The 26,064-nt window shown below is 41.9% G+C and overlaps 1 protein-coding gene across 1 annotated transcript in view; it reads right to left on the minus strand.

Annotated features, from left to right (window-relative positions):
• The window catches only part of LOC309341030 (cytosolic phospholipase A2 epsilon-like), a 35,929-nt gene that overhangs the window by 1,168 nt on the left and 8,697 nt on the right, over nucleotides 1-26,064 (minus strand). The window contains exons 4-18 of the mRNA XM_081860431.1: nucleotides 25,594-25,634; nucleotides 24,143-24,185; nucleotides 22,680-22,737; nucleotides 20,796-20,962; nucleotides 20,367-20,453; nucleotides 18,018-18,055; nucleotides 16,686-16,833; nucleotides 15,224-15,360; nucleotides 14,353-14,575; nucleotides 12,707-12,821; nucleotides 10,133-10,270; nucleotides 5,162-5,269; nucleotides 3,871-4,062; nucleotides 2,407-2,573; nucleotides 731-917 (exon numbers count right to left, since the gene is read on the minus strand). Coding sequence (XP_081716557.1) covers nucleotides 731-917; nucleotides 2,407-2,573; nucleotides 3,871-4,062; nucleotides 5,162-5,269; nucleotides 10,133-10,270; nucleotides 12,707-12,821; nucleotides 14,353-14,575; nucleotides 15,224-15,360; nucleotides 16,686-16,833; nucleotides 18,018-18,055; nucleotides 20,367-20,453; nucleotides 20,796-20,962; nucleotides 22,680-22,737; nucleotides 24,143-24,185; nucleotides 25,594-25,634 — 1,849 coding nt within the window. The remainder of the gene's footprint in view (nucleotides 1-730; nucleotides 918-2,406; nucleotides 2,574-3,870; nucleotides 4,063-5,161; nucleotides 5,270-10,132; nucleotides 10,271-12,706; nucleotides 12,822-14,352; nucleotides 14,576-15,223; nucleotides 15,361-16,685; nucleotides 16,834-18,017; nucleotides 18,056-20,366; nucleotides 20,454-20,795; nucleotides 20,963-22,679; nucleotides 22,738-24,142; nucleotides 24,186-25,593; nucleotides 25,635-26,064) is intronic.

Here is a 26,064-nt window from a genome sequence, read left to right on the forward strand (position 1 = left end):
ACAGCACTGGATATAATAATAATAATAATAATAATAATAATAATAATAATAATAATAATAATATATTAGTTATACCCCGCCCATCTGGCTGGGCTTCCCCAGCCACTCTGGGCGGTCCCCCCCCCAAAAAAAATTAAAATACTGTAATACATCAAACATTAAAAGCTTCCCTAAACAGGGCTGCCTTCAGATGTCTTCTAAAAGTCTGATAGTTGTTGTTCTCTTTGACATCTGGTGGGAGGGCATTCCACAGGGAGGGTGCCACTACCGAGAAGGCCCTCTGCCTGGTTCCCTGTAGCTTTGCTTCTCGCAGTGAGGGAACCGCCAGAAAGCCCTTGGTGCTGGACCTCAATGTCCGGGTAGAACGATGGGGGTGGAGATGCTCCTTCAGATATACTGGACCGAGACCATTTAGGGCTTTAAAGGTCAGCACCAACACTTTGAATTGTGCTCGGAAACGTACTGGGAGCCAATGTAGGTCTTTCAAGACCAGTGTTATATGGTCTCTGAGGCCTCTCCCCGTCACCAGTCTGGCTGCCGCGTTCTGGATTAGTTGTAGTTTCCGGGTCAGCTTCAAAGGTAGCCCCATGTAGAGCGCATTGCAGTAGTCCAAGCGGGAGATAACCAGAGCATGCACCACTCTGGCGAGGCAGTCCGCAGGCAGATAGGGTCTCTTAGGCAGATAACTGTCACTTAGGGTGGAGTTTATTAGCTATTGTCAGTAACTTACCAGGTGCTTTGTAATAACGGAAGGTATCATTCACTAATGGGAAGAAAACCAGGATTGGACAACCAAGGACATCTGATTGATCAAAGTAGTAGCATTCCTTTAGATGTTTCTTGTCTTCTTCCGTAAGGACAACATGTGGAAATGGGATACCTTGCTGGATATAGTACTTGCAAGCTTGCTCTAGGGGCTTCATTCACATGAAAGTTAAAACAAGAGAGGACAAGAAATGTATGTTTAAAAGCAATCATATGCCACTAAAAAAAAATCTATGTGGAAAACTGAGATACCCAGGAAGCACAAGGTAGGAATTAATGAACAGTTCCTTGAATGGGGGAAGTAGAAAGCAGAGTCCCTGCTTTTTAACTTGTTCATAAACCATCTAGAGTTAGGAGTGAGCAGTGAGGCGGCCAGGTTTGCTGATGATACTAAGGTGTTCAGGTTCATTAAAAGAAAAAAGCAGGCAACAAAATCTGGCTAAATGACATCGTAGAAGCTATCAGGGATTGGTTGCAGGCGTGAGTGGTTTGGCAGTGAGCTGATTTCAGCTTGGGTGATGGTTAGGCATTAAGTAAGTTGCATGGAGGGGAGGTTGTAGCCTCTGCCTGCCCCTCCTTGGTAATGAGTATCCAAAAGGATCCACGAGGAATGGTTTCTGTCTAATGCCTAGGCGGGAGCTAGGGCCATACCACTCCTCCAACAGAGACCCCAGGTAGGGGGTATCCCTATTTGATGTAGGTCATAGGCACCCCTTCCAAGATGTGGTTTACGCTTAAATGCACTTCCAGCAGATGTGCTGGAGTGGAATAGCAATGGCTTTACTCAAGGCCTATGCCAAACCATTCACTGCTGAAACCAATGAAGCTTTGGCGTTATTCAAACCCCAAACCCAATGTGCTGTTGTCCAGTGTGGTTATTCGTTTCCCTCAGCTAGGTCATAGGGCCTTGGCACATGGATCCTATAAATTAATATTATCTAAGCTTGGGAATTAATGACTTAAAGAGGAGGAGCAGACTAAAATTTATGTGAGATGAATTCCAAGGAATTGCCTTGATAAGATTTTACTTCCATCAACAGAATGTATTTTCTTTCATTGCATTAGTCATTGTTTTTTATCTAACTACCTACTGGAGAATAAAATTTGCATTTAGGATTTTTTTTAAAAAAAGAAAAAACCTGTGGTAATGTTTTAAACTTGCTGCAACTCAAAGGAAAAAAAACTGCTGCAGGTTGGTAGATCAGCCATATATTTTATGCTATTATAAACCTCGTAGCAGTTTTATTACATTCAAGTGGTATGTATTTTTTGTTTGTTAAATAGGTAAATAAATATATTATTGTCTTTTATAAGTTCTCACCAGAACGTGCTCAAGGTGAGATTCAGATATTTTAGAGCAGGAGTTGCCAGGCTGGTACCCACCAGATGTTGGACTCCAACTTCCATCTGCTCCAACCAACATGGCCAATGGTTAGGGGCGATGGGCACTATATTCCAACAACATTGGGAGGATACCCCTGATTTATAGTTAGGTGAGGAATCTGTGGCCTTCTGGCTACAGACAGTTAATTAGAGAGGTGACCTTGGGCAATATGTCGCAATGCTTCCACATAAACCTGAAATATATCGCTTAAACAAACAAACAAACAAACAAACAAACAACAACACAAAACCTATTACCAGTGTTTGTGAGCCTGCACTGTAACTCAGATGCACAATGACATCAACTTTCCTCTCTGGCCTTAAAAGTGGTGGGCAACTTGTATTGATGAAAAATCCAGCGTCCACCAGTCCTATAGAGTCTGCATGTTCCGTTAGTTGATTTGGGCATCCGTCTAACACCGTAGCTGGAAAGGAAATATATTTTTTGCCATCAGAAAATAATATTTCTGCCTAATGTGGAACCCAATTAAATTAAAATACATAGGGCATTTTTACCTATGACATTATGGCTGCAGTCATATGCCGCTTACGTAGGAGTAAATTGCACTGGATTAAGGAGAATTCAAATATCACTTAGAGCAGAGTGTGTGGTCTGCTTTCCATAATGGTGGAGAATTGTAGTCCAACCAGGTTTCCTGTCCTATGGGCTTTGGAACCTGTCAGAACCATAGAACTTCACCAACCCTCTTTTGACCTCTCAAAATATTTGTGGGTAAAGCTTCCTAACACAGAAGATAGCCTGCTACCTTGTCCTTTCTTACTAGGTATATGAATTTAGGATGCAAGCCTACACCAAGTTATCTGGGAATAAAATGAACTCAGTGGGACTTAGTTCTGAGTATTATTATTATTATTATTATTATTATTATTATTATTATTATTAATTTAGATCAACAAGATTGAGCCAAATGCTGATGGGGTGGGGGTGGGATTGCTCCTTTTCTGGAATACTGGGGTATGTTATGAAATTAAACCACACTGGGGTCAAACCATCTTTCTTGATCTGTCCAGGTGTCAACTGTAGTTTGTTTGTTAATCTCTCAAGAAGAGCTGTTTCTCAAACTGTTTCATACCAATTGTCTATTGTTGTGCCATAGAAAAGAAATTCCAGTGTCTGGTTATGTTGCATCTCACTACTTGTAATAACTGGCTTATTAATTCTTTATTATGTAAATCCAGATGGGTGTCTTGAAATATATTTAATAAAGCTAATTCTGGTTTGACTTCCAATTTTTTATTGTTATTTTATTAATTTCTTGTAATATCAAATTCCAGAAAGGTTGGATTTTGTACATTGCCACCTTCTGAGTATTATTATTATTATTATTATTATTATTATTATTATTATTAATTCCATTTATAGGCATCATAATAAAACTGTGAAATAGAACACTGTGAATATAACCAATAAAACAAAACACTAAGTCATTGGGCAGTATAATCTAAAACATCTGGAGTCTGGAGAAGTCTGGACTACAACTCCCATCAACCCCAGCCAGCATGGATCATGGTCAGGAAAAATGGAAATTGTAGTCCAAAACAGATGGAAGGCACCCAGTAGAGCTATCTAGTTTCATACTGTCAGCGTCAACTGTGTCTGGAAGTGTCTCTCCATGCTCAGGCAGAGGTCCTTGATTATGGAAAGCAAGTGTTCTAATACTGAACAGTGGCTTCAATAGACAACTATATAAACCTGTTTACCTTTCCATCTATTGAAATTTTCATTCTCCAAGTAGTAGTTATGCATCTGAAAACCCTTCAGAAAATTGTGATATTGGGCAACAGAAAAGCGATCAGTCAAGACCCCTCGGAGCTTATTGGCAAGTTCTCCGGCTGGGACGTACATACGGCTCCTTATTTCATATGGCCTTGTAGGTAAATAAGGCTCTTCCTCTGCAACAAGATACAAAAGGTGACAAAATAAGCAGTCACTAACTATGCTTTGATTTGCTGCTAAGCCGAATCTTAGACAACTCAGTTACCGGACAGCTATATAGTAGCAAACCCGCTGCAATAACACTGTAAAAGACAACGTATGGCCCAATCCTAAGCGTATTAACTTGGAAGTAAATCCCATTGAGTTTAACGAGATTTGCTTCCTAACAGAGCACTGTAACTTCATACATGTGTCCATATAGGTGCATAACAGTCTCCGACCTTCATCACTACTGACAGCATTGAACCAGATTGCTTTGATATTGTTTTGGCTTCACATTTTCGGCTGAAGTGTCAAAATGATTAGGCAGTTCAGATACCATGCCAGCAATTCACCTGGCGTGTAACCTCCCTTTAAGACTATACATTGTCAAGTTGTCTTCCGAGGTGGACCATGCTATGCACCTCTGAGACAAATCAAAAGCGAAAGGCATTTTATCCAAAGGTATGGGCACACAACCTTTAACAGGTGGCATGGTAGGATGTTACTCGCCTGACCTCCCACTTACTTGGAGGTAGAAGGGGAGGCAGTTGCAATGTTGGCACAGTGCAAACACGCTAGCAGCAGCACAGCACCATGCCAAACTCTCTGCACCCCTCTACCTCCCAGTAAGCAGCAACAACATGACTGGCCAGAGATCAGTTGAGGTAGCAGCACCCCACTGTACCCAGCTGCTATTGCATACAGCTATGAGGCTAGTGGCTTCCTTGTTTTCCAGTCTTGCTATATCAAATGCATCGTGGCTCATCAGAGACAGGCACCGTCAGTATGCCTTATGTTTTGGCATGTCGCTATTCCACCCATTTAAAGAAGGCTTGCTGCGATGCATACACACACACACACACACACACACACACACACCCCGACTGTGCTTACAGTAAATTATTCAGAAGACCCACAGAGAATGAAAATTGTGTGTCCAAATCGACACCCAATGGTTGCTGTTTTTAAAGGAAAAATAACTCCCAACCTCCATCTCTTAAAGTAGCATATTGGGTCAACCAATTTAACAGCAGAGAAATGGAGGAATCAGATGCATGAAGAGGAAAAGCTCACCAATATCTATTAATTTGTCTTGAGTCCATCTGTGCCAGAATTCCTCTGAATCATTAACTCTGTTCCAGATATACAACAAGTTTAAAGAAAATATGCTACTCCACATACCTACGAGGGGGGGGGGAGAGAGACGGGGAACAAGAAAAGTGAGTTCACACGAATAAATTTAAGTAAGACCTCAAGGCAAACCAGTTGAGAATGACTCTTATTTTCAGCTTGCTTGGTTCTTCTCAGTCAACCATGAATGCATGAATATGAGCATATTTAACTCAAAACATAGTCTAAACTTCTGTTTTTAATGCCCGGGAAGATATACATCAGGCAGATTAACATCTATAAACTGAGCAAATGAATCAAGCTGGGGGATACAGCACAGTCACAACTTTTACTGCTACACTCTCAATGGATTAAATTGTCAGGAGCTCGTCCTACACTCAAGTAGGACCCTGGGAGAGACACATGCCCAGCTGGCATGTTCTCTCCCTCCTGGTCGATCGTTCAGGTGCTTCAAAAGCTTTCTTCAGCTCGAACATCACAGCGACCGATGCCAACAGACATCGGCACACTTAGGGATCCACAGAGTCTTCACAGCTTGCATGACAGACCTCAGCAACTCAGCATTTTGGCTAATCTACTTTATTTACATATAAACACACATGGAGCACTGCAACATGGCTCCCTCTCTCTCTAGCATCAGACAGCAAAGAGAAAAGGAACAAGGGACAATAGTCCCACTTCACGGAACACAGTAACACAAACATCCTGTCTCCATCACTTCCCACTTTGTGGAGTCAAAAGACAACAATCCCATGACTGCAGTCATGGAGCAGGAATTCTAACAGAAATATCAGTCTGCACTTGCTTTTGGTTTGCAATCTTGAATGCTGAGTCTGATAAGATATACAAAGAGCAGCATAATTTGAGACTGCTCTTTATATGAAGCTGTGCAGAAATTAAGATGAGCTCACTGTTGGGCATGGGGGTGCTAGGAAACAATAGACAGCGGGTTGACTCTGAATGCTCTTCAAGGCAGGAAAGAAGCTCCAGAGTTTATAAAGAATGACCATGAGTTATCTCTGTCAAGGTAGAAAGGAGGGTGCATTGTGGTTGGTCCTTCTCTTTCTGCCAGAAAGTAAAGAAAGCAGAAAGTAATGAAGAAAGCAAAAAGTAAAGCAGAAAGAGTTGTGTTTTCCTTGGATTGTCATTTCTTCCAATTTGGCAGTAGACAGCAGGTTTTCCTGGGAAAAGTGGCAGGACAAAAGGAAAAAGGAAAATGCTCAGACATGGACCTGTGCCTATACAGTGTGGCATAAAAGGAAATGGGGGTGAGCCCCATTGCTGGATGTTTTGCTGGGCAAGCAGATCCAAGTTGCATGATGATATTATTATCTCAGGATGCAGCATGACAAAAGCAGTCATTTAAACATGCCCCAGGAAGATGTAGCCCTAAAGCTTGATATGCTCTTTTAAGATGGACCAGATTCTTGGCTGATTAGAGCGTGTCCAGACGAGGTGCGGGCCCTCCTGGTGGATATCATCAATTTGCCCCTTGGCACGGGGACATTCCCAGGGGAACTGAAGGAGTCAGTGGTGTGCCCGCTCTTAAAGAAAACATCATTAGATCCTTTAGATCTATCCAATTACCGCCCGGTTTCGAATCTTCCGTTCCTGGGTAAGGTGATTGAGAGAGCGGTTGCTGAACAGCTTGGTGGGTTTCTGGATGAAACATCAGCTCTGGATCCATTCCAGTCCGGCTTCCGCGCTGGTCATGGGACCGAGACGGCTCTGGTTGCCCTAACAGATGATCTTCATAGACAGCTGGATCGAGGCGGGTCGGGGCTGCTGATTCTTCTAGATCTGTCAGCAGCTTTCGACATGGTCGATCACAAACTCCTGGACCACCGCCTTGCCGACGTGGGGATCCAGGGCACAGTCCTTCAATGGCTGCGCTCGTTTCTTTCTGGTCGGGGACAGAGGGTGGCGCTTGGGAGGGAATTGTCATCGCGCCACTCCTTGGTGTGTGGAGTGCCTCAGGGTGCGATACTCTCCTCGATGCTTTTCAACATCTTTATGCGCCCCCTCGCCCAGCTTGTCCGGAGTTTTGGGCTGGGTTGCCATCAGTATGCTGATGACACCCAACTCTATCTGTTGATGGATGGCCATCCTGACTCGGCCCCAGACACACTGACCAGATGTTTGGAAGCTGTGGCTGGATGGTTACGTGGGAGCCAGTTGAAGCTAAATCCTTCGAAGACAGAGCTCCTGTGGCTGGGACGGGACGATATGGGATTGGGTAGGCAACTCCCATCTCTTGCGGGGGTGCAATTAGTGCCAGCACCGTCCGTTAAGAGTTTGGGTGGGTCTGACCTGGCTAAAAGAATGGATCAAATTAGATGACTCAGATGTACTGGATTTAGAGGGAGTAGAGACAAGATTTGGATGGCATGCCTATCTAATAGATGAAAAAGTCAAAGGCTTCCTAGGGTATATAGTTAGAAAGTCTATATATATAATATGGGAGAAATATAAAAGAATCCTAGAACCAAAAACTCCTTGGTGGGCATCGCCAGCAGAAATTGTCACAGTGAAAAAAATTAATATGAAAGAAAACTGGGCTACCTATAAAATGGTGTTAAAGGAAGAAAATGGAGAATTGGAATTAAAGGATTATACAGAAATTAAAGCTCATATTAGTGATTGGTTTCTATATATTCAAATTAAGTACAGATTAGCGAAAGACAAAAAGTTAGGATTTGAAAAAGAAATATCAAAATTCGATAAATACTTAATACAAGAAAAATCAAAAAATATATCTAAATTGTATAATCTGATTTTAGAGTGGGAAACTAAGGATGAATTGGTTAAAGCATCAATGATCAAATGGGCGCAAGATATTGGGGAAAATATTATGTTTGAACAATGGGAAAAATTGTGGAAGGAAGATATGAAATTCACTATGTGTTATATATTGAAAGAAAATTATCTCAAAATGCAACACAGATGGTATTTAACACCTGAAAGAATAGCAAAAATGAATAAAAATTGTAGCAATGTCTGCTGGCGATGCAACAATGGAAAAGGTACTATGATATATATAGGGTGGAATTGCTTAAACATCAAACAATTTTGGGAAACAGTATATAACGAAATGAAAAAAAATGTTCAGATATTCATTTAGGAAAACACCAGAAGGTTTTTTATTAGGAATAGTACCAGGAAGCCTAAAGGAAGAAAACAAGACTTTATATTTGTACGCAACAGTAGCCGCAAGGCTATTGATTGCGAAAAATTGGAAAAGTGGTACTGTACCAACAAAGATAGAGTGGCTTGCCAAATTATTAGAGTACTACAATATATCCAAAACAATGGGAGAAATTGGAAGGATCTCAAAAGAGAAGGCAGACAAGGACTGGAAGTTACAGATAGGTAGCCGTGTTGGTCTGCCATAGTCAAAACAAAACAAATTCCTTCCAGTAGCACCTTAAAGACCAACTAAGTCAGTTCTTGGTATGAGCTTTCGTGTGCATGCACACTGTGTATCTGAAGAAGTGTGCATGCACACGAAAGCTCATACCAAGAACTGACTTAGTTGGTCTTTAAGGTGCTACTGGAAGGACTGGAAGGTGTTTGAAAGATACTTGCAAAACTACATCGAAAAATCAGAACTCCTATTAGAATAAACAAGTCTCGTTTCAAATATTGGAATACTAAATAAGATGGATAACAATGTGTAATAGAAAAAGAAATATGAAATTAGGTTAAAGGTGTGTGAAAGAAAGTAATAGAAGTAGAAAGAAATTGCAATTGAGTAGATTGGAAGTCTAACACAAAGGGTGAGGGGTGGTGGATGGTGATGGGAATTATCTGTGGGATTGAGTGTAGGTATGTTGTATGTATGTAGGTATGTTGTATGAAATGTATGTTTGTATGTTTGTATGTGTATTAATGTTGAATTAAAATTATAATAAAAAAAGAAAAAAAAAGAGTTTGGGTGTAATCTCCGAAACCTCCCTTTCCATAGAGGCACAGATTGCAGCTATAACAAAGGCGGCATTTTTCCATCTCCGCCAAGCTAAGCAGTTGGCCCCTTATCTCTCTTGCCCTGACCTAGCCACTGTGATCCACGCGACGGTCACCTCCAGACTGGATTACTGTAACTCGCTCTACGTGGGGCTGCCCTTGAGACTGACCCAGAAACTCCAGCGGGTGCAGAATGCCGCAGCGAGACTCCTTACGGGGTCTTGGCTGCTAGATCACATTCACCTGGTGCTATACCAGCTGCACTGGCTCCCAGTGGAGTACAGGATCAGGTTTAAGGTCTGGTTTTAAAGGATCAGGATCAGGTTTAAGGTCTGGTTTTAAAGCCCTATACGGCCTAGGACCCTCGTACCTATGGGACCGCCTCTCCTGGTATGTCCCACAGAGAAACTTACAGTCTTCAAATAAAAACATCTTGAAGGTACCAGGCCACAGAGAGGTTAGGCTGGACTCAACTAGAGCCAGGGCTTTTTCGGCTGTGGCTCCGATCTGGTGGAACACTCTGTCACAAGAGACTAGGGCGCTGCGGGACTTGACATCTTTCCGCAGGGCCTGCAAGACAGAGCTGTTCCACCAGGCCTTTGGCCAGGGCACAGCCTGACTCCCTCCCTTGGCAATCTTCGCGGAGCTCTGGCCCAATGGTTGCCAGTGGCTTGATTTGAATTAATTTTATAATGAATGATTTTAGAGTGTTGTGTTGTGTTGTGTTGTGTTGTGTTGTGTTGTATTTTTGTACTGTTTTATTGTTGTTAGCCGCCTGGAGCCCGGCTTCGGCTGGGGAGGGCGAGATATAAATAAAATTTATTATTATTATTATTCAAACCTTTTTCCTTCGCTACAGAAGGGGAACAGAGATGACACAACAGTAACTACTCCTGCTAATGAGGTTATCACAATACTTTGACATTCCCATAAGGCAGTTAAATACATTACCATGGAGATAGCATATTCGGCTTTCTGGAAGTTTCTTGATCATGTGGCCCATGAAGAATTCACTTCCAAAGTTTTCTGAAGGCACAAATGCTCCGTATTTCAGGAACCCCACCTCATAGGGAGTGAACTCCATCCATTCTACAATCAGAGGAAATAAAATACTGTAAAAGCAGAGAAGGTGACTTTGAAACTAAAGGCTTACACACACTTAACTTTCCACCGCTTTTCCAAGGCATGGTCTGTACCTTAGAATGCTGTGTTCAAGCAACCCCCCCCTTTTTTTTGCCTTGTAAAAACCTGCTCTTTAAAGCTCAAGTGGAGCAAACGGCAATCTGCAGACAACTAGAATTGATGCTTGCTCCGAATGAGCTCGGACATGGAGCTTTCAAGTATGGACTTGTGCCTGGAAAGAGCAGTGCAAAAGGAAAGTGTGGATTCGCTCTCAATGGGCCTCTGCAGCTCATGTAAGACCAGCTTCCCATTCTCTGTGTTGTCCCAAGTGCATGATCTGCCTGTATGTGCAGCAGGAGGAGAGAAACAGATCCCTGCTGAGCCCAGAGGGCATCACACAGGTGCTGCACCCACACTAGGTAAAAAAAACAACCTACCCCCTTGGTTTCTTTCTGATTCTTATTAACCAGGTAAGATTTGTCAGAGAACTTCTTTTAAACCAAAAATTTCAATCAAATAGCTTCACACATAGAGACTAGTCTAAGTGAGAATACGTGGGATGCGGGTGGCACTGTGGTCTAAACCACTGAGCTTCTTGGGCTTGCTGACCAGAAGGTCAGCGGTTCGAATCCCCACGTCGGGGTGAGCTCCCGTTGCTCTGTCCCAGCTCCTGCCAACCTAGCAGTTCGAAAGCATGCCAGTGCAAGTAGATAAATAGGTACCACTGCGGCGGGAAGGTAAATGGTGTTTCTGTGCACTCTGGCACTCATCACGGTCCTCCGTACGCCAGTAGCAGTTTAGTCATGCTGGCCACATGACCTGGAAAACTGTCTGTGGACAAACGCTGGTTCCCTTGACCTGAAAGCGAGATGAGGGTCACAACCCCATAGTCGCCTTTGAGTGGACTTAACCATTCAGGTGTCCTTTACCTTTTACCTTATGTGAGAATAAGTGGTTAAGCAAACACTGGCTAGTACTCTGGCTAGTTTAAGAATGGAATTTTTTTACTCCCCTAATTCTAAGCGGGACTTGGGGAATCCCGGGGTCATTAAGATTCATCATTCACCGCGCCAGCCAATCGGCTGGTGGAGGGGGGCGGTACTTGTAAGGGGCATTTAAGGTCGGGGCAGCCCACGCTCGCCCTTTTCTTTTCTTTCAGCAGCTGCGGTTTCCCACCCTCCCACCCTTTATGTTCTCATCTGGACTTTGCTATGGGCTTCGGCTGGTCAATTAGCCAAATGGAAAAACTCCTAATTGGCTATATTTTGGAAGCCACTTGGTTTTTTCGCCTACCTCGTAGCACAACGTCACAACACCTTTGGATTGGGCGGTTAGGCATTGGCAGGGGTATTATTATGCAAATGAGATGGGGGAGGAACGCCATCACCTCCCCCAAATGTTGAAGGGTAGTTCGTTAAAGGACCCCGGGGGGGGGCATCGCCTCGTCCGAAACCTATGGAGGCTAGGGCCTAAAGCGTGCCCCCGAGCGGTAACCCCTTGGGGAGCGCAAAGGGATGTGCATCTCGGGGGCTCCCCCTGTTGGTGCTTAACCCTTCCCGGTTATACCGGTTAGTCTGATAGGGCCAATGCCTAAAGCCAATACCGCTCTTACCTGTAATCAATAAAGTTGTGGCCATTTTTCGCCCATTAACCTAAATTCTGGTGTCCTGTGTCTTTATTTATTCCATCTTGGTAGGGGGCGGGAATCGCCATGCAATGGGACTTCTGAGTATACAGCTGCATTGCAAGGGCCATTGGATTTGTGGACCTAACTGTGTAATGGTTTGGTTCTCGGGTATTATTTTCTGCTAATTTTCCCAAGATGTTTACTCGCTGCAGCATAAATGTAATAAAATGGCACAGAATCGTATAAACTCATAAAGCAGTCAAAAACACTCACTGCAATCAGCTGCCCACAGTATCACACAAAACAGAAGGTTTGACCCACCTATTTCCATCTCAGACCAAATGAGCCTTTTTACAAGTATAAAAGGGAGCTATGTTCTTCTCACAGATATACCACATGCAAGCGTATATATTTGCACATGTATAGGAAACTTGAATTCAGATTAAATGTTAAAAATAAAATGCTAAGCAGTTAGAAGAACTGACCTCCGATTTTGATGCCAACTTTTGAGTATTTTAAATATTTGATTAGCTCTGAAAAGATAGTGGAATATTGACTAAGAGGCGACCATGACCCTATTATAGCCTAGGGTACCAGATATAATGCTAAATTTCTAGGCTATGGCTTTGTAAATGGGTCAAGTTTCAGCCTAAAACCAGTATTTTATTTCTATGAGGATATGCAAAATATTTGATTTTTGTCATTCACATGTCATGGATTCTAAAGAGCTTCAAATGCAGAACAAGTTATTTGATTTCCTTACTCTTTCCCCTCACCTTTGAAATCTTGAGTGCTGTATTTGTCCTTAATGTTGATGGTCACATAGATGGGCAATGGATTCTGTCCATCTGTCAAAGATTCCCTCTGGTCCGAAAGCCTGTGGCAATCTTTCTAATTGTGAAGGGAGGGGGAAAACGTCACTTATAAAGCCATGGAACAGACACATACAGTAACAACTAGCAAATCATCTTAGTGTTTAAACCAATGCCTAATATAAACCTAAATCATAAAATATTAAAAGTTGAATGGGAATCCTGAGCTCATCTAGTCCAATTCCTACTCTGGGTAGGAATCTTGTGACAACAGCATCCTTGGCAGATGGACAACTGAGATCTAGTTCTAGTTCTGGAGCAACAGATGAACAAACCCTGTCCCATCTTCGACAGGGCAGGACAGGATATTTGTGAACAATTATCCTATATCCACATAGGATAATTATCCTTCTCCAGGCTAGGTATACCCAGCTTTTTCAAACTGTTCCTCACAGTATTTGGATTCCAGATTCCTCATCATACTGGTTGCCCTCCTCTAAATGCACTGCAGTTTTCAAAGTCTTTCTTAAAATGTGCTGCCCAGTATTCCAGATGCTCTGACCAGTACAGAACAGAGTGGGGTGATTGCTTCTTGACGGCTGGACACCGTGCTTCTGTTAATGCAGACCAACATCTTAATATCACCTGATTACCCCCCTGGCCATGGGTGGCTAAATCAGACACTTTATCCCAATAGAAGTGATGGTACAACAAGCCTTAGGTTATTGAAATTTGTTCAGAAATGAAACCTGGCTATATGTCTGTGCTACACCCCTCACTCTGACCTCAACACATTTATTGTAAATTCTGTTGAGATATTCCAGGAAATATATGGAGATCTGGGGCGCCAGTAGCAATCCTGAGTATATGCAAACATGTCACATTAATAAGGTTATTGGGACATAGATTTGAACCGCCCCCCCCTTTAGCATTTACATTACTGACATTCCACCCTGGAATGATCATCCTATAGATATTTTAAGTGCCTACCACCCTAATAATTTAACCTTAATATTTATCGCATTAGAGTCTCCTGGGGCGATTTTCAGCTACCATGTCCCTGTCAGTATAAGGATTTCCATTTGCATAACAGGAATCTCCCTCCACAATAATAATAATAATCCCCATGTGTGCCCTTCCCAGATCTACTCCAGGGGGTTGGGAGAGCTCCTAGAACAGATTTTGGAATGTGGAAGAACTCCTTGCAATGAAAGAACATTTAGAAGAGTTTGGATTTGATATCCCACTTTATCACTACCCTAAGGAGTCTCAAAGCAGCTAACAATCTCCTTTCCCTTCCTCCCCCACAAAAAACACTCTGTGAGGTGAGTGAGGCTGAGAAACTTCAGAGAAGTGTGACTAGCCCAAGGTCACCCAGCAGCTGCATGTGGAGGAGAAGGGACACGAACCTGGTTCACCAGATTAGGAGTCCACCGCTCTTAACCACTACACCACGCTGGCTTTAATTGATGTTACATTGGATTCCACCCCTGGTACCCCTGTACTATTTGCAGTTTCCTCCAGAATTCTCATAGCAATGTTGCCCTGCATTTTTTATAATGCAGGTATTGGCAATTGTTTAGAACTAAAAGAAAGATTTGTTACTGTACCCCATCATTTATCAAATACTCTATGACAAGCCCCCAGAGATCTATAAATGTTGTATTGTATCCTTCTTGTTTCCGTTGACTCAGCTGTTGATAATAATATTTAATGCGCTCCATGGTAAACATCTCCATCTTGCTCTTGGTCACTTGTTTCTTAGCTTCATTTATTTTTTCATCAAGATCTTTCTGGGACCAATAAGCATCTCTGTACAGGTGTGTCATGGCCCTGGGGAAAAACAAAACAAAAAGATGTACACTTTTTATGACCTAAGCTATTAATAATAGTCATACTGTTATTGATAATAATTATGAATAATAATATTTTTGATATTATAAGGCATGGGTAGGCAAACTAAGGCCCAGAGGCCGGATCCAGCCCAATCATCTTCTAAATCCAGCCCGTGGACGGTCCGGGAATCAGTGTGTTTTTACATGAGTAGAATGTGTGCTTTTATTTAAAAAGCATCTCTGGGTTATTTGTGAGGCATAGGAATTTATTCATTTTTTCTTCTTCAAAATATAGTCCACCCCCCACAAGGTCTGAGGGACAGTGGACTAGCCCCCTGCTGAAAAAGTTTGCTGACCCTTGTTATAAGGCATTGATATGAAATTAAAAGCAGTGTGTTTGTGGCCTAAACTTTCAAGGGCAAAAAAGAAAAAGTAAGCATGCAACCACACATATATGAAATACTATATTCCACAGGTCAAAAATACTAAGTCCAGGGCTAGGAGATCCATGCGTGCTGCACTTGGGTTCACACCACAGATTTGTATAAAGGCACTATGGTATTGGCAGGTGTGATCAGTATGTCATTTCTTCATTCATTAACAGTTCTAATTGATTTAAAAGACTCCACATGACAGTTCCACTTACCACGAAGTGCCAGACAAGCCAGACATGTACGTTACACAGTCTAGAAGATTTAATTTTTTTAGGCCCCTTATGCAGCCATATGTTGTTGTGAATGACCTTGTCCCACCTCCTGTTGTCATGACTGCCACCACTGGAACCTGTATGGCACACAGGCATAAGAAATCAATATACAGCTACCGCAAGATGAAACATTTAGGAGGACGGAAGTTAAAACACAGCGGCTTACAATACAGTTGTTGTATTAATGGCGTACCTTCTACACAGGGGAGAAGATGAACGGTTGCAATTTAAGGCTGCATATCTATGCATGTTTATGTGGAAGAAGGTTCCACAGAAGCCATGTTTAATGAGTTTACTCTCAGGAAAATGTGCATAGGTTTATGGCCTTAGGAACTGTAGTGTTTAATTCACTATCACAAAGGGGTTTCAAAAGAGCTAAACCCTGGAAGAATAATGTTGGCCTACTTGACAAAGATATCTGTAACTATTTTAGCTCAGTGGAGAAACGTGTTTAGGATTATAGCCTAAGCCATAATGACAGTTCTTGGCTAGTGTTAGTCCTGGCAAACTGCCAATTGTTAGGGCTTGCATAGCTCAAGCCCTGAGGATCAGCTGATAGCTGGGACTTGCAGAACTCAATGTGTGTTACTTTGCAAACCTAGATAACCAGCTTGTGCTTTTTAAACCCTGATGACAGGCTGATTGGCTGTGTGGGTACTAGGAGACTTAAATATCTACTTCACCCATCACTGGCTTAAGCTATTGTAGAATGTGGCCAATCTACTTTATTTAGTTAATGTGCTTTTATCTCCCTTCAAAAAATTTAAAACCCCCACACATTTTTAGGGCAGTGATACATGGTACATACCATTCGGTAAGCCAAGAATTAGAATATTGCATTCACAGTTGGCAGTGGGTGGCATTACCCCGTTTGGAAATTCTATGGTGGTGAAATGATGGCCAGAGATGCTTTATACAACTTAGGCAGCTACTTGTGAGATATTCCAGTCATCTGCTGGAAACAATGAATGCACCAGTACACCAAAACACCAGCACTGGACAAAATTTGCGAAACACTTGCCGGCGAGTGCTCCAGTTGGAGAACAGCCTTTACCAAAGGTGTCATGGGCTTTGAAGACACTCAAACTCAGGACGCAAGGGGAAAACGTGCTAAGAGGAAGGCACGCTTGGCAAATCCACACCGTGATCAACTCCCGCCTGGGAACCAATGTCCCCACTGGAAGGACATGTGGATCCAGAATTGGCCTCCACAGTCACTTACAGACTCATTGTTAAAACCATGTTTGTGGAAGATAATGTTACTCGGCTACGAGTGATCGCCAAAGAAGAAGAAGAACATAAAATACAATGGTCTCACACAAAGGTGGAATGTGGCAAGATAATAAATTCCACAAGATAATGAATTCACCCTTAGCATAAATCAGCATCCCATTTCACATACCTCATGATCTTGCAAGTCATAATTTAGCTGAAGAACCTGCTTCAGAGCCTGAGCAACATGTCTCCTCCGTTTGTGTAAGAACTCTTCTTCCTGTGGGCATATGTCATATCCCAAGCGCACATCGAGGTCTGCTGGGCAGGAACAATGACTAGGACATACACAGGCATTATATATAGATATCTTATCCAAATATATGAGAAATCTTAGGATTTTATCAAGCAAAAATATAACAGAATAGATTACTGCTTGGGATCATTCAGCATCATTTTATGGGAAATAACCATAGACAATTCAGTTATTGTCCTGCCCCAACTGCACATTGTGTTATTTGATAGATTGGCCCCTGGTCTCCATATTTAAAACTGGTCTACTTTTCACATTGTTGAGAAACTGATTAAACCTTAGTATCTATTATCAGGTATTAATGCTGAATCCTAATCCTGTTTAGGTCAATTTCAGCAGAAGGTGGAGGGGGGAAGGAGCCCCCACATAGCTTTGTTGCCATTCCATAACATTTATTTTATCTTGCTCATATTCAAACTTCTATACACCTAAGTATTTGATCACCTGCTTTTGTAAGTTGTTTGCTGTCCACGATATTAATAAAGTTGGGTTATTTGAGTTTATCTGGTATAGATAGACACATAACCTAATGTGTGTTGAGGCTATTTCACACAATATCATACTGAATGCCCAGAAAGGTTTTTTAGAATACTGCTTTATTGTTTATATAACTTTTAAAATTTATAAGAATATTTTTATTTTCTGATGACTGCATATCAACAAATAAAACTTATGTTTTATTTTTGTTTTGTTTTGTATTTTATTCTGTGAACTGCCCTGAAATCTTTTGGGGTAGGAGGGTATATAAATTTAATAAATAAATAAACAAGGTAGCTTGCCGTTAAAACTACAGTTTCGCAGTAAAACCACAGCTTCAGTCAAAGGTAATAGACACAAGTATGGCAGATACCATTCTAAACAAATCTTAAAATGAAAGCATTATTTACTTGGCAGGAAGTGGGGTGTTAGGATTGCTCTAAAACATTACCCTGTGTTGCATATTTTATTCCCTGGATTCCCTTTATAGGGCTAATAAAATGAATACAATATTCTAATCATGTTCTGGCAACTGTCATAGATCAAATGTGGTGTTTAAATACCTTTTCCCCCTCAAAAACCCACTTGTAACTGGATTTGTAATGGCTTTTAGTCAAGTGCAATAAATGATTGATTGATTGGGGGGGGGGACCACATAAGAGCATACAAAATTATGAGAGGCAACTTATTTCATATTGTCACTACAAAAAATTAAGCATTAAGGATGCTTACCAGTCATCTACTTGCACGTGCAAATTGTACTTTTTCTTCTGAAAAGCAGGAAGTAAATATCACATAGGGCAGTCATAATTTAATATTACTACACAGCTAAATGACTAAACAACAACAACAACTCTCATTCCAATTGTCTGAAGTGAAGGACTAGATGTAAAAACCCCACCCTCTCTCTCACACACAGAAGTTGACTGAAGTTGTGATTAAATATTACTTCAGCACTGAAGTAATTTACACTGTTGTGGAGAAAACTGTCCTGATTATGTGGTGAGCCACTTCACATAAACAGGCTACCATATGATAATATGGTATTCATCACATGAAGAAAAAACTCTGGGAAATGGCTCCACATAGTGGCCACAGACTGCTTAAGGAACTGAATTTCTGAGAACTCTACTGTGAATGAACTTGATCTGCACCTCCTAGACTAATGCGAAGATCAGAACATAATTATTCTCAATTGTCATAATTATGGTTCTCATACACACACACACACACACACACACACACACACACACACTGGCCACATGACCCGGAAGCTGTCTGCGGACAAACGCCGGCTCCCTTGGCCTATAGAGCAAGATGAGCGCCGCAACCCCAGAGTCGTCTGCGACTGGCCCAGCGGTCAGGGGCACCTTTACATACACACACACATGTTAAAGTGTGCATTTTTGGATACAGTATATTTAGAAATTCATACACTGAAATAAATACATATTTAAATTTGGATTTTAGTACAGTTTTTTAAAACCACAACAACAAACAAACAAACAAACAAACAAACAAACAAACAAACAAACCACAAATTGATGGAGAAATGGGGTGAATGCACACATGCAAAACTAACTAGAAATGGCTTCATTTTTTCAACCTGAATATGTAAGCTGCTCTCCTTTTCCTGCCTCACACTGGGAAGGGGGACACGATGCGGCTTCAGGTCAATTTCAGCCCGCAACTTGCAGCCAATTTTGCATGAATATGGCTTAGATGTGCTTCCTTATGGGGAGCAGGGTATGGCTTTAGGTCAGTGGGACCATGCATACCTGCGGCATTTACTACTTGCAGCACACCACAATACTGTTTGCTGCTGGTTAATGTTAAAATGCACTTGTGAAATCACTTACATTTACTCAGAGACTTAATCAATATATTCACATGGGATGGAGAAACAATTTTGGTTGCCGCTCCCCCCTTCCCAAGAGAGTGTGTGCTTACTTTTTGCTGCCTTGCAAATGTGACACATACAGAGTTAATATCCCTTTGCTGCCTTGCAAATGTGACACATACAGAGTTAATGTTGTTGTTGTTGTTGTTTAAAAAAACTCTGGCCCAATGGTTTCCTTCCATAGATTTAATTTTTTGTTACCTAGACAAAAAAGTGTATGTGCACACATCATTTTCTCTTGGGGAGGAGGAATGCACTTGTATTTTGTTTTGTGATGTAACTGATGCCCTCTATCCCAATTTGCTTTTCAATCCATCTCATAATTCTCAACTTCTCCTTATATATTCCAACTATGTAAGGGAGTGTGGGGACCTCTGTGAGAGAGATTGCCCAGGGTAGGTTTATTTGCAGCTGTGGATTGCGATTGCCCCCACCCATCTCAGTGTAACAGTGCCCCTGTTGCGATAGCTGAGACTTGTACACTTTAAAAAAAGTTGGAGGTTGTTAGCTTTTCCTAAAATAAAATAATCCAGAAAGTTCTTGTGTCAAAGCTCAAAGGAGAAAACAGGCAGAGCGCTTGATGACAAAAAGTACTTGAAACTTGTTGCTGTACAGAAAGGGGGATGTAATCTGCCATCTTACTGCAGCCCTGCCCTAAGCTGTTAAGCTGCAGCAATGAAGCTACAGAGTCCAGAGGGCCTCTCCATGGTTCCTCCTTATCACAAAGACCACTACTGAAACTGAAGCATTAATCTTTGGACTCAGCCCTGGTATGAACCAAGTCTTATAAAAGTTACTATTAAAAGGGACTTAAAGGGGATGGCAAGTTCAGAAGACCCTGCATTTTAATACTTGGGAGTTTGTTCATTCATACATTCCACAAGGTAGAACAATGGAAGCACCCAGAATGTACTATGCTATTCCCATGGGATTCTCTAGGATTTAAAGTGGACAGAAGAAAGCTTGCTTCAAGAAGAACAAGTCGTGTCTTCAATAAGAACCTATAAAGTGCTTTCCAGAATCCTCAGATTCTGGGGAGGCAGATAGAATTACCTCAGGGTTTGATTGTAATGAGCCATCCTTGTTTTCCACCATAGTTGTTGCCATATCAACTCAGTCTAGGAATTATTTGCTACTGGTTTAATACTTTCAGAATGCTACTAGTGAAAAATGGCACTCACCTCCACTATTGGTACTTTCTCTCCCATGGGCAGGGAATTCAACATGACAGGTAGAACATTGGTTTTGGTGCTATAAGAGCAGGTAATCTGAGGAAAAGGAAAAATATTGGGTGAAATTGAATGCAGCACTAAATAGGGTATGCACACGGATTGGGGTCCAGTAGCACAACATGACTTTCTCACCTCTCCTCCTGTATCCCCCAAACCTATTCTTTGGTTCCCTCACCATCCAGAGCAGATTTAGGGCATGGGGGGGGGGCAGAGGAGGGAGGCAAGGAGGAAATGTCTTGTGGTGCCAGCAGACCTTTTTCTGTGCATTCAACAATTTAGCTGAATCCCACCTGATCATCCCGGGTCAGAAAAGCCTTATACTGTTTTCTTCTGAAGGGAAACTTTTATGGTTTCAATTATTAAAGTCAGTTGACTTACAGGATTATAGTGTGTCTTCTTTGGTAGCATAATGTCCATTGCCGGATCCTTGTACTTGACATAGTGGAACGTAGTGGGGCATGGCGGTATAATGAGAGCATCTGAACCCATCTTAAAACAGTGAGTGCCTTCGCAGGAACCTTTCACTGAAAGCGCAAGGTCTTTCTCTAAAGACAGGGGACAAAGCATGAAGAGAAACCTGCCATTGCATTTGTTTCCATAATGAACAATTTTGGATGAACACAATTAATTTTAAAAGAAACCACTTGGGAAAGGGAAAGCATTAGCTCTCAAACCACTCAGCACATCAGTGTAAACATTACCATTTTGAGGAAAGTACACTGTGAAGTTCTCCAACATGTGGACTAGGATTAGTCATTAAATCAAGGATGGGTAATCTGTGGCCATCCAGATGCTGTTGGAACTCCCATTATCCCTGGTCATTAGCCATGCTGGCTTGGGCTGAGGAGAGTTGGCGTCCAACAACACTGGAAGGGCCCCAGTTCCCTATCCCTGCTTTAAATGGATCTGACAATGTGCATCTGTCTTCAGGGCTACCATGGTATTCCCAGATATTATGCTGGAAAACTAATTTCGGTCTGGAGGAAAGTGTTGCATTGTGTTCATGAACATTTGCTTGGATTAAGTGTTCTACTGACCACCAAAAGAGAATAGAAAATTATAATACTGCAAGCCTCCTTGAGATTTGCTTTTGTCTATTGTTTTTGTCCAAACAGATAGAATTCAAGTAGATCATCTTGCTCATTAGTTGAAGAAGGGGGCAGGAAAAAGGCAGGGCACATACCTGAGGGCTATGTTCTACCTCCACAGTTGAAGGAAGCATGCTTCTGAATACCAGTTAATGTAACTGCAGAAACAGAGAGTGCCGTCGCACTCAGGTCCTGCTTGCAGGCTTCCCATTGGAAGCTGGTTGACCACTGTGAGAACAGGTTGCAGTACTGGAAGGGCCACTGGCCCAATTCAGCAGACTCTTATTACCCTCTTCTTATATCCACCCTCCACTTCACACTCCTGTTTGGCATAGCAAAAACATTCTGCTCATCCCCTCCCCACAAAGCAGCCAGGTTCTGGACAGCCTCCTTCAAGTCACTGTATCCCATCTTTAGTACACCTCCATTTTGGAACAGCAATAATTCACTGACCTGATTGGCTGTCAGCTTGCAAGATAATGGCCAGTAATGATAGGATCAGCACCATAATGACTGGAAAGTACCTCATAAAGCAAGGACAACTTCCCAGACAATGCTGTCCTCATTTGTTCTCCTCTATAATGTTAGTGAAATGCCCACAAAGAGGCTGGAATATTGTAATGTGCTCATAAAGATGGGCTGTACCCACTATTGAGTGAGCAGTGGTCCAACTGTCCTTCTCAGGTGACTTTGCCCCACTTTTCCCTCAGCTCCTCCTTACTGTCTAGTAGGTGTCCCAGGCCTGCTAAAGATGCCTAGCAGGCTGAATTGCTGTTTTGAAATCTGAAACCTGGGACAGTTTGGGAAGCTGGAGCATGACATTTTCAGGCAAAAGTCAATAGGGTAAAGGGAAATGATTGTTCTACTCTAGCTTGTAATACTATAGCAGCCATTCATTCTGAACTACAAGATCCTTCCCCCCCCCCCCATTTTTTTACTGCTGTCCCTATGGAAATGTAGCATTGCACTCCAATGCAAGATCACAGTTTTTTCAAGTAGGGTCTATTACCTTCTTCTTGTGCTTCTCAGCTTTCAGAAAGCACTTCCATGGTGGTGAAGAGATTGAGGAAAGCAGAATTTGCTAGACTTGCTTGCATTGGGTCTGGTTTAGTCTGTATATCAGTATCAGAGCTTAATAAATTCCCCTCCTTTACCACAACACAAATAAACTCACTTGATTTACGGGGCTTCTTCTGGTCCACCTCTGCTTTCAATTCACAAACCTCACGACACTGTAGCAGAAATGAGCAACAAACAAAATTAACAGGGATCAGCTGGAATTGACAGTTTTTGTTACACTGCATGTTATACTTGAGGTTCAGCTAATTTATATCCAAACATCGCTCTTGCTTGAGTACGGTTAAAAGCCAATATAGGAACCTTCAATTACTATTGGGCATTATAATTTTACACTGATCATTGTAAATTTTTGCAAACCTGTACTCACTGAAGATGTTGGATTTTAACCCTGTCTCAAACAACATTTGGATATCAATTGGCTGAACTCTTAGAAGACGTTGCATAAGAAAATAGGCTACTAAAGAAGGCTGGCAAGCTGAAATGTGTTTGGCACTGGCATTCCAGAAAATCTGACTGATGAACATTAGGAAGATCATATATTAGCATTTTTGTTATCTAAAGAGCAGCATTGAAGAAGCATAAGCACAACCCATGTACAGTATAGAGAGGGTTTCCTCTTGGGTCATATCTCAGGTTACAGATGCTCCAGGTTACGTTTTTCCGGGTTACGGATGCGCCAAAACCTGGAAGTACCAGAATGGGTTACTTCTGGGTTTTGGGGGTCGCACATGCGCAGAAGCGCTAAATCGCAACCTGTGCATGTGCAGACATGACGCTGCTGGTTGCGAACGCTGTGGGTTGTGAACGTGCCTCCTGCATGGATTACGTTCGCAACCCGAGTGTCCACTGTATATCCATATTATTGTATGGTTCTCCATATGTTGTGGTAATGTTATTTTGAGTTATGGTATCTTTATAGATTTATCTGCTTTAGTTATTGTGTTGCAGAGTTCTTATATTTGCTATTCAGATTTCTGGAATTTTGTACCCCCCCATCTTTTTTACTAGGAGCAGGTGGTCCTTAAGAGTTGTTTAGAAGCAATCCCGCTTAATAGGATCTTGAAGGGCTTGAGTGTTGATTTTGTGCCTTGGTTTCCTTCCTTGAAGCCTGCGTTGAGGTATAATCTTGATAGCCATCGTGGAGCGTATTAGTCGGTGATCTGTCCAGCAGTCGGCTCTCAATATAACCAATGTCCCCACTGTGGAAGGACGTGTGGGTCCAGAATTGGCCTCCACAGTCACTTACGGTTGTTGTTTAGTCGTTTAGTCGTGTCCGACTCTTTGTGACCCCATGGACCAGAACACGCCAGAGTCACTTACGGACTGATTGTTAAAATTGTCTTTATGGAAGACAATCTTACTCGGCTACGAATGATCGCCAAAGAAAGAAAAGAGATCTTTTTTACTGAAAGATTCAGCTCCATTTTTAGGTAGTAAAATTTAACACATTTGAGGCTGATGTAGCAGAGCACTCTCAGCGGTTGAGCTAGGAACCAATAGTTTCTTAGATTACACAGGTATTATCAGCATTGATAAATTGCAGAAATAAAAAATTACCACTAGAACGCCATTTGTTATGATGGTTTCAGGTGGGCCAGGCCTAGGAAACAAATATAAGAGTATAGGTACTTTCAAATGATAAAATATTACACCTGCAGGGCAAACAAAAGTTTCTTTCCAGTCTGATCCTAAATAATGGGCTCCCTTCAAAGAAAATGCAAGTTACCAACAGACCCATTTACCCTAGTGTTTTAACACTGCTTTAGCTTCCATGAACCTAAATTGTAGCCCAATTCTTACTTTTAAGTTGCAACATGGTTGCTGCTTCTTGAGGGCTCCAGCATACACTAGTCTGGTAAATGTAGGCATGAACACCAAAACCATACAGCAGAGGTGGATGGCCAATACTTGTGCTGCTTCCCAACCAGATTCCTTACATTGACAGGATCAAGCCCTTCCCATATGGCTCCATGTCACATAAAGTCAATGTTACCAAATGGTCAATTATTACTTTTCTGGAGGTTTGATGTCTGAGAAATCTATTTTTATTAATAATGGAATTCTTAAAGGGTAAATTGCCCAGATCAAGTGAATTCTGGCTTTGTGCCTGCACAGATAATTCTTAACCAAGCTGATGGTTGGTGTCGATCACCTCTTTGGGAGGGAGAGAGAAGGTCATTTGGCTCCAGTATCCTTCAAGCAAGGGATCAGCAGCAACCATCAGTTTATAGGAGATGGAAGTGAGGCATCCTTCCCCATGTGAGAAAGAGTGGGGGGTGGGAACAAAGGGAACATTTGCAAGCAATATTCATGTTGGTGATAATAATGTGAGTAAAGCTGAAACCAACTAGAGATAACTATGTTTTCAACTAAACAGTTTTGCTCAGTTTGCTCACCAAATTTTCCATTTGTATCCAACTAATTCAGCAGCATTGTATACATTTATATCCCACCTTTCTTCCATTGCACAACTCAAGGGACATGTATCAGATTCTCAAGTAATGCCGACTAGACTCAAACCTTCTTAACTTCAATTATCATATTCTTCTAGATCTAATAAATCTGTGTTCTCCAATAATATCCACTCCCTCAGTCAGCAGAGGCAGGATGCCTCATAGTATAATTTCAAATCTGGCAGCAAGAATCCACCTCTTTCCTTTGTATCTGTAAGTAGTTTATATTTAATTCTTGGTCCCCGTCCCCCCACCCGCTAAACTTCAATAATGTATTTTGCCAATCTTTGAATTGTCCCACCTCACTGTTCACTGGGATTGTTTGAAATAAAAACATTTTTGGTAGCACATTCATCTTTACAGCAGATATTCTTCCTGCTTCTTAACTTCAGTAAGTAAGGTTGTTCTATAGTATGCTTTTGAGTTAATACATAGAACTCTTTTGTCCTAACATTTCTCAACAAAATTTATTTATTGTCTTTGAAATAAATGCACATTTTTTTTTTTAAAAAAAGCAAAAGCAATGTAGAAAATTTAAGCGTTTAACATACTTACGCAGGTTCCACCAAAAATTCAATTTCCAGCTCTTCTTGTTTCTATTTCCAAGAAGAAAGAAAAGGAAAAAGAAGAAATGGTTGCACACAATTCCTTTCTTTCTCAAATTAAAATTAACACATTGCAGAGTTGCTGGGGGAAACACATAGGAACATAGGGTGCTGCCTTATAGTGAGTCAGACCATTGGCTCATCCAGCTCAATATTGGCTATACTGTGATTTGCCGCCTCACATAGAATCCCTTGATCCTTTGTTCTTCTTAATGGCTCATCACCCAAGCCTATCACCTCAACACAGAAATATTAAGGTAAAAGGTAATGGTACCCCTGCCCGTGCGGGCCAGTCTTGACAGACTCTGGGGTTGGTGCGCCCATCTCACTCAAGAGGCCGGGGGCCAGCGCTGTCCGGAGACACTTCCGGGTCATGTGGCCAGCGTGACAAAGCTGCATCTGGCGAGCCAGCGCAGCACAC

Source organism: Podarcis erhardii, assembly GCF_964252035.2.
Source record: "Podarcis erhardii genome assembly, chromosome: 1".
Classification (NCBI taxonomy): domain Eukaryota; kingdom Metazoa; phylum Chordata; class Lepidosauria; order Squamata; family Lacertidae; genus Podarcis; species Podarcis erhardii.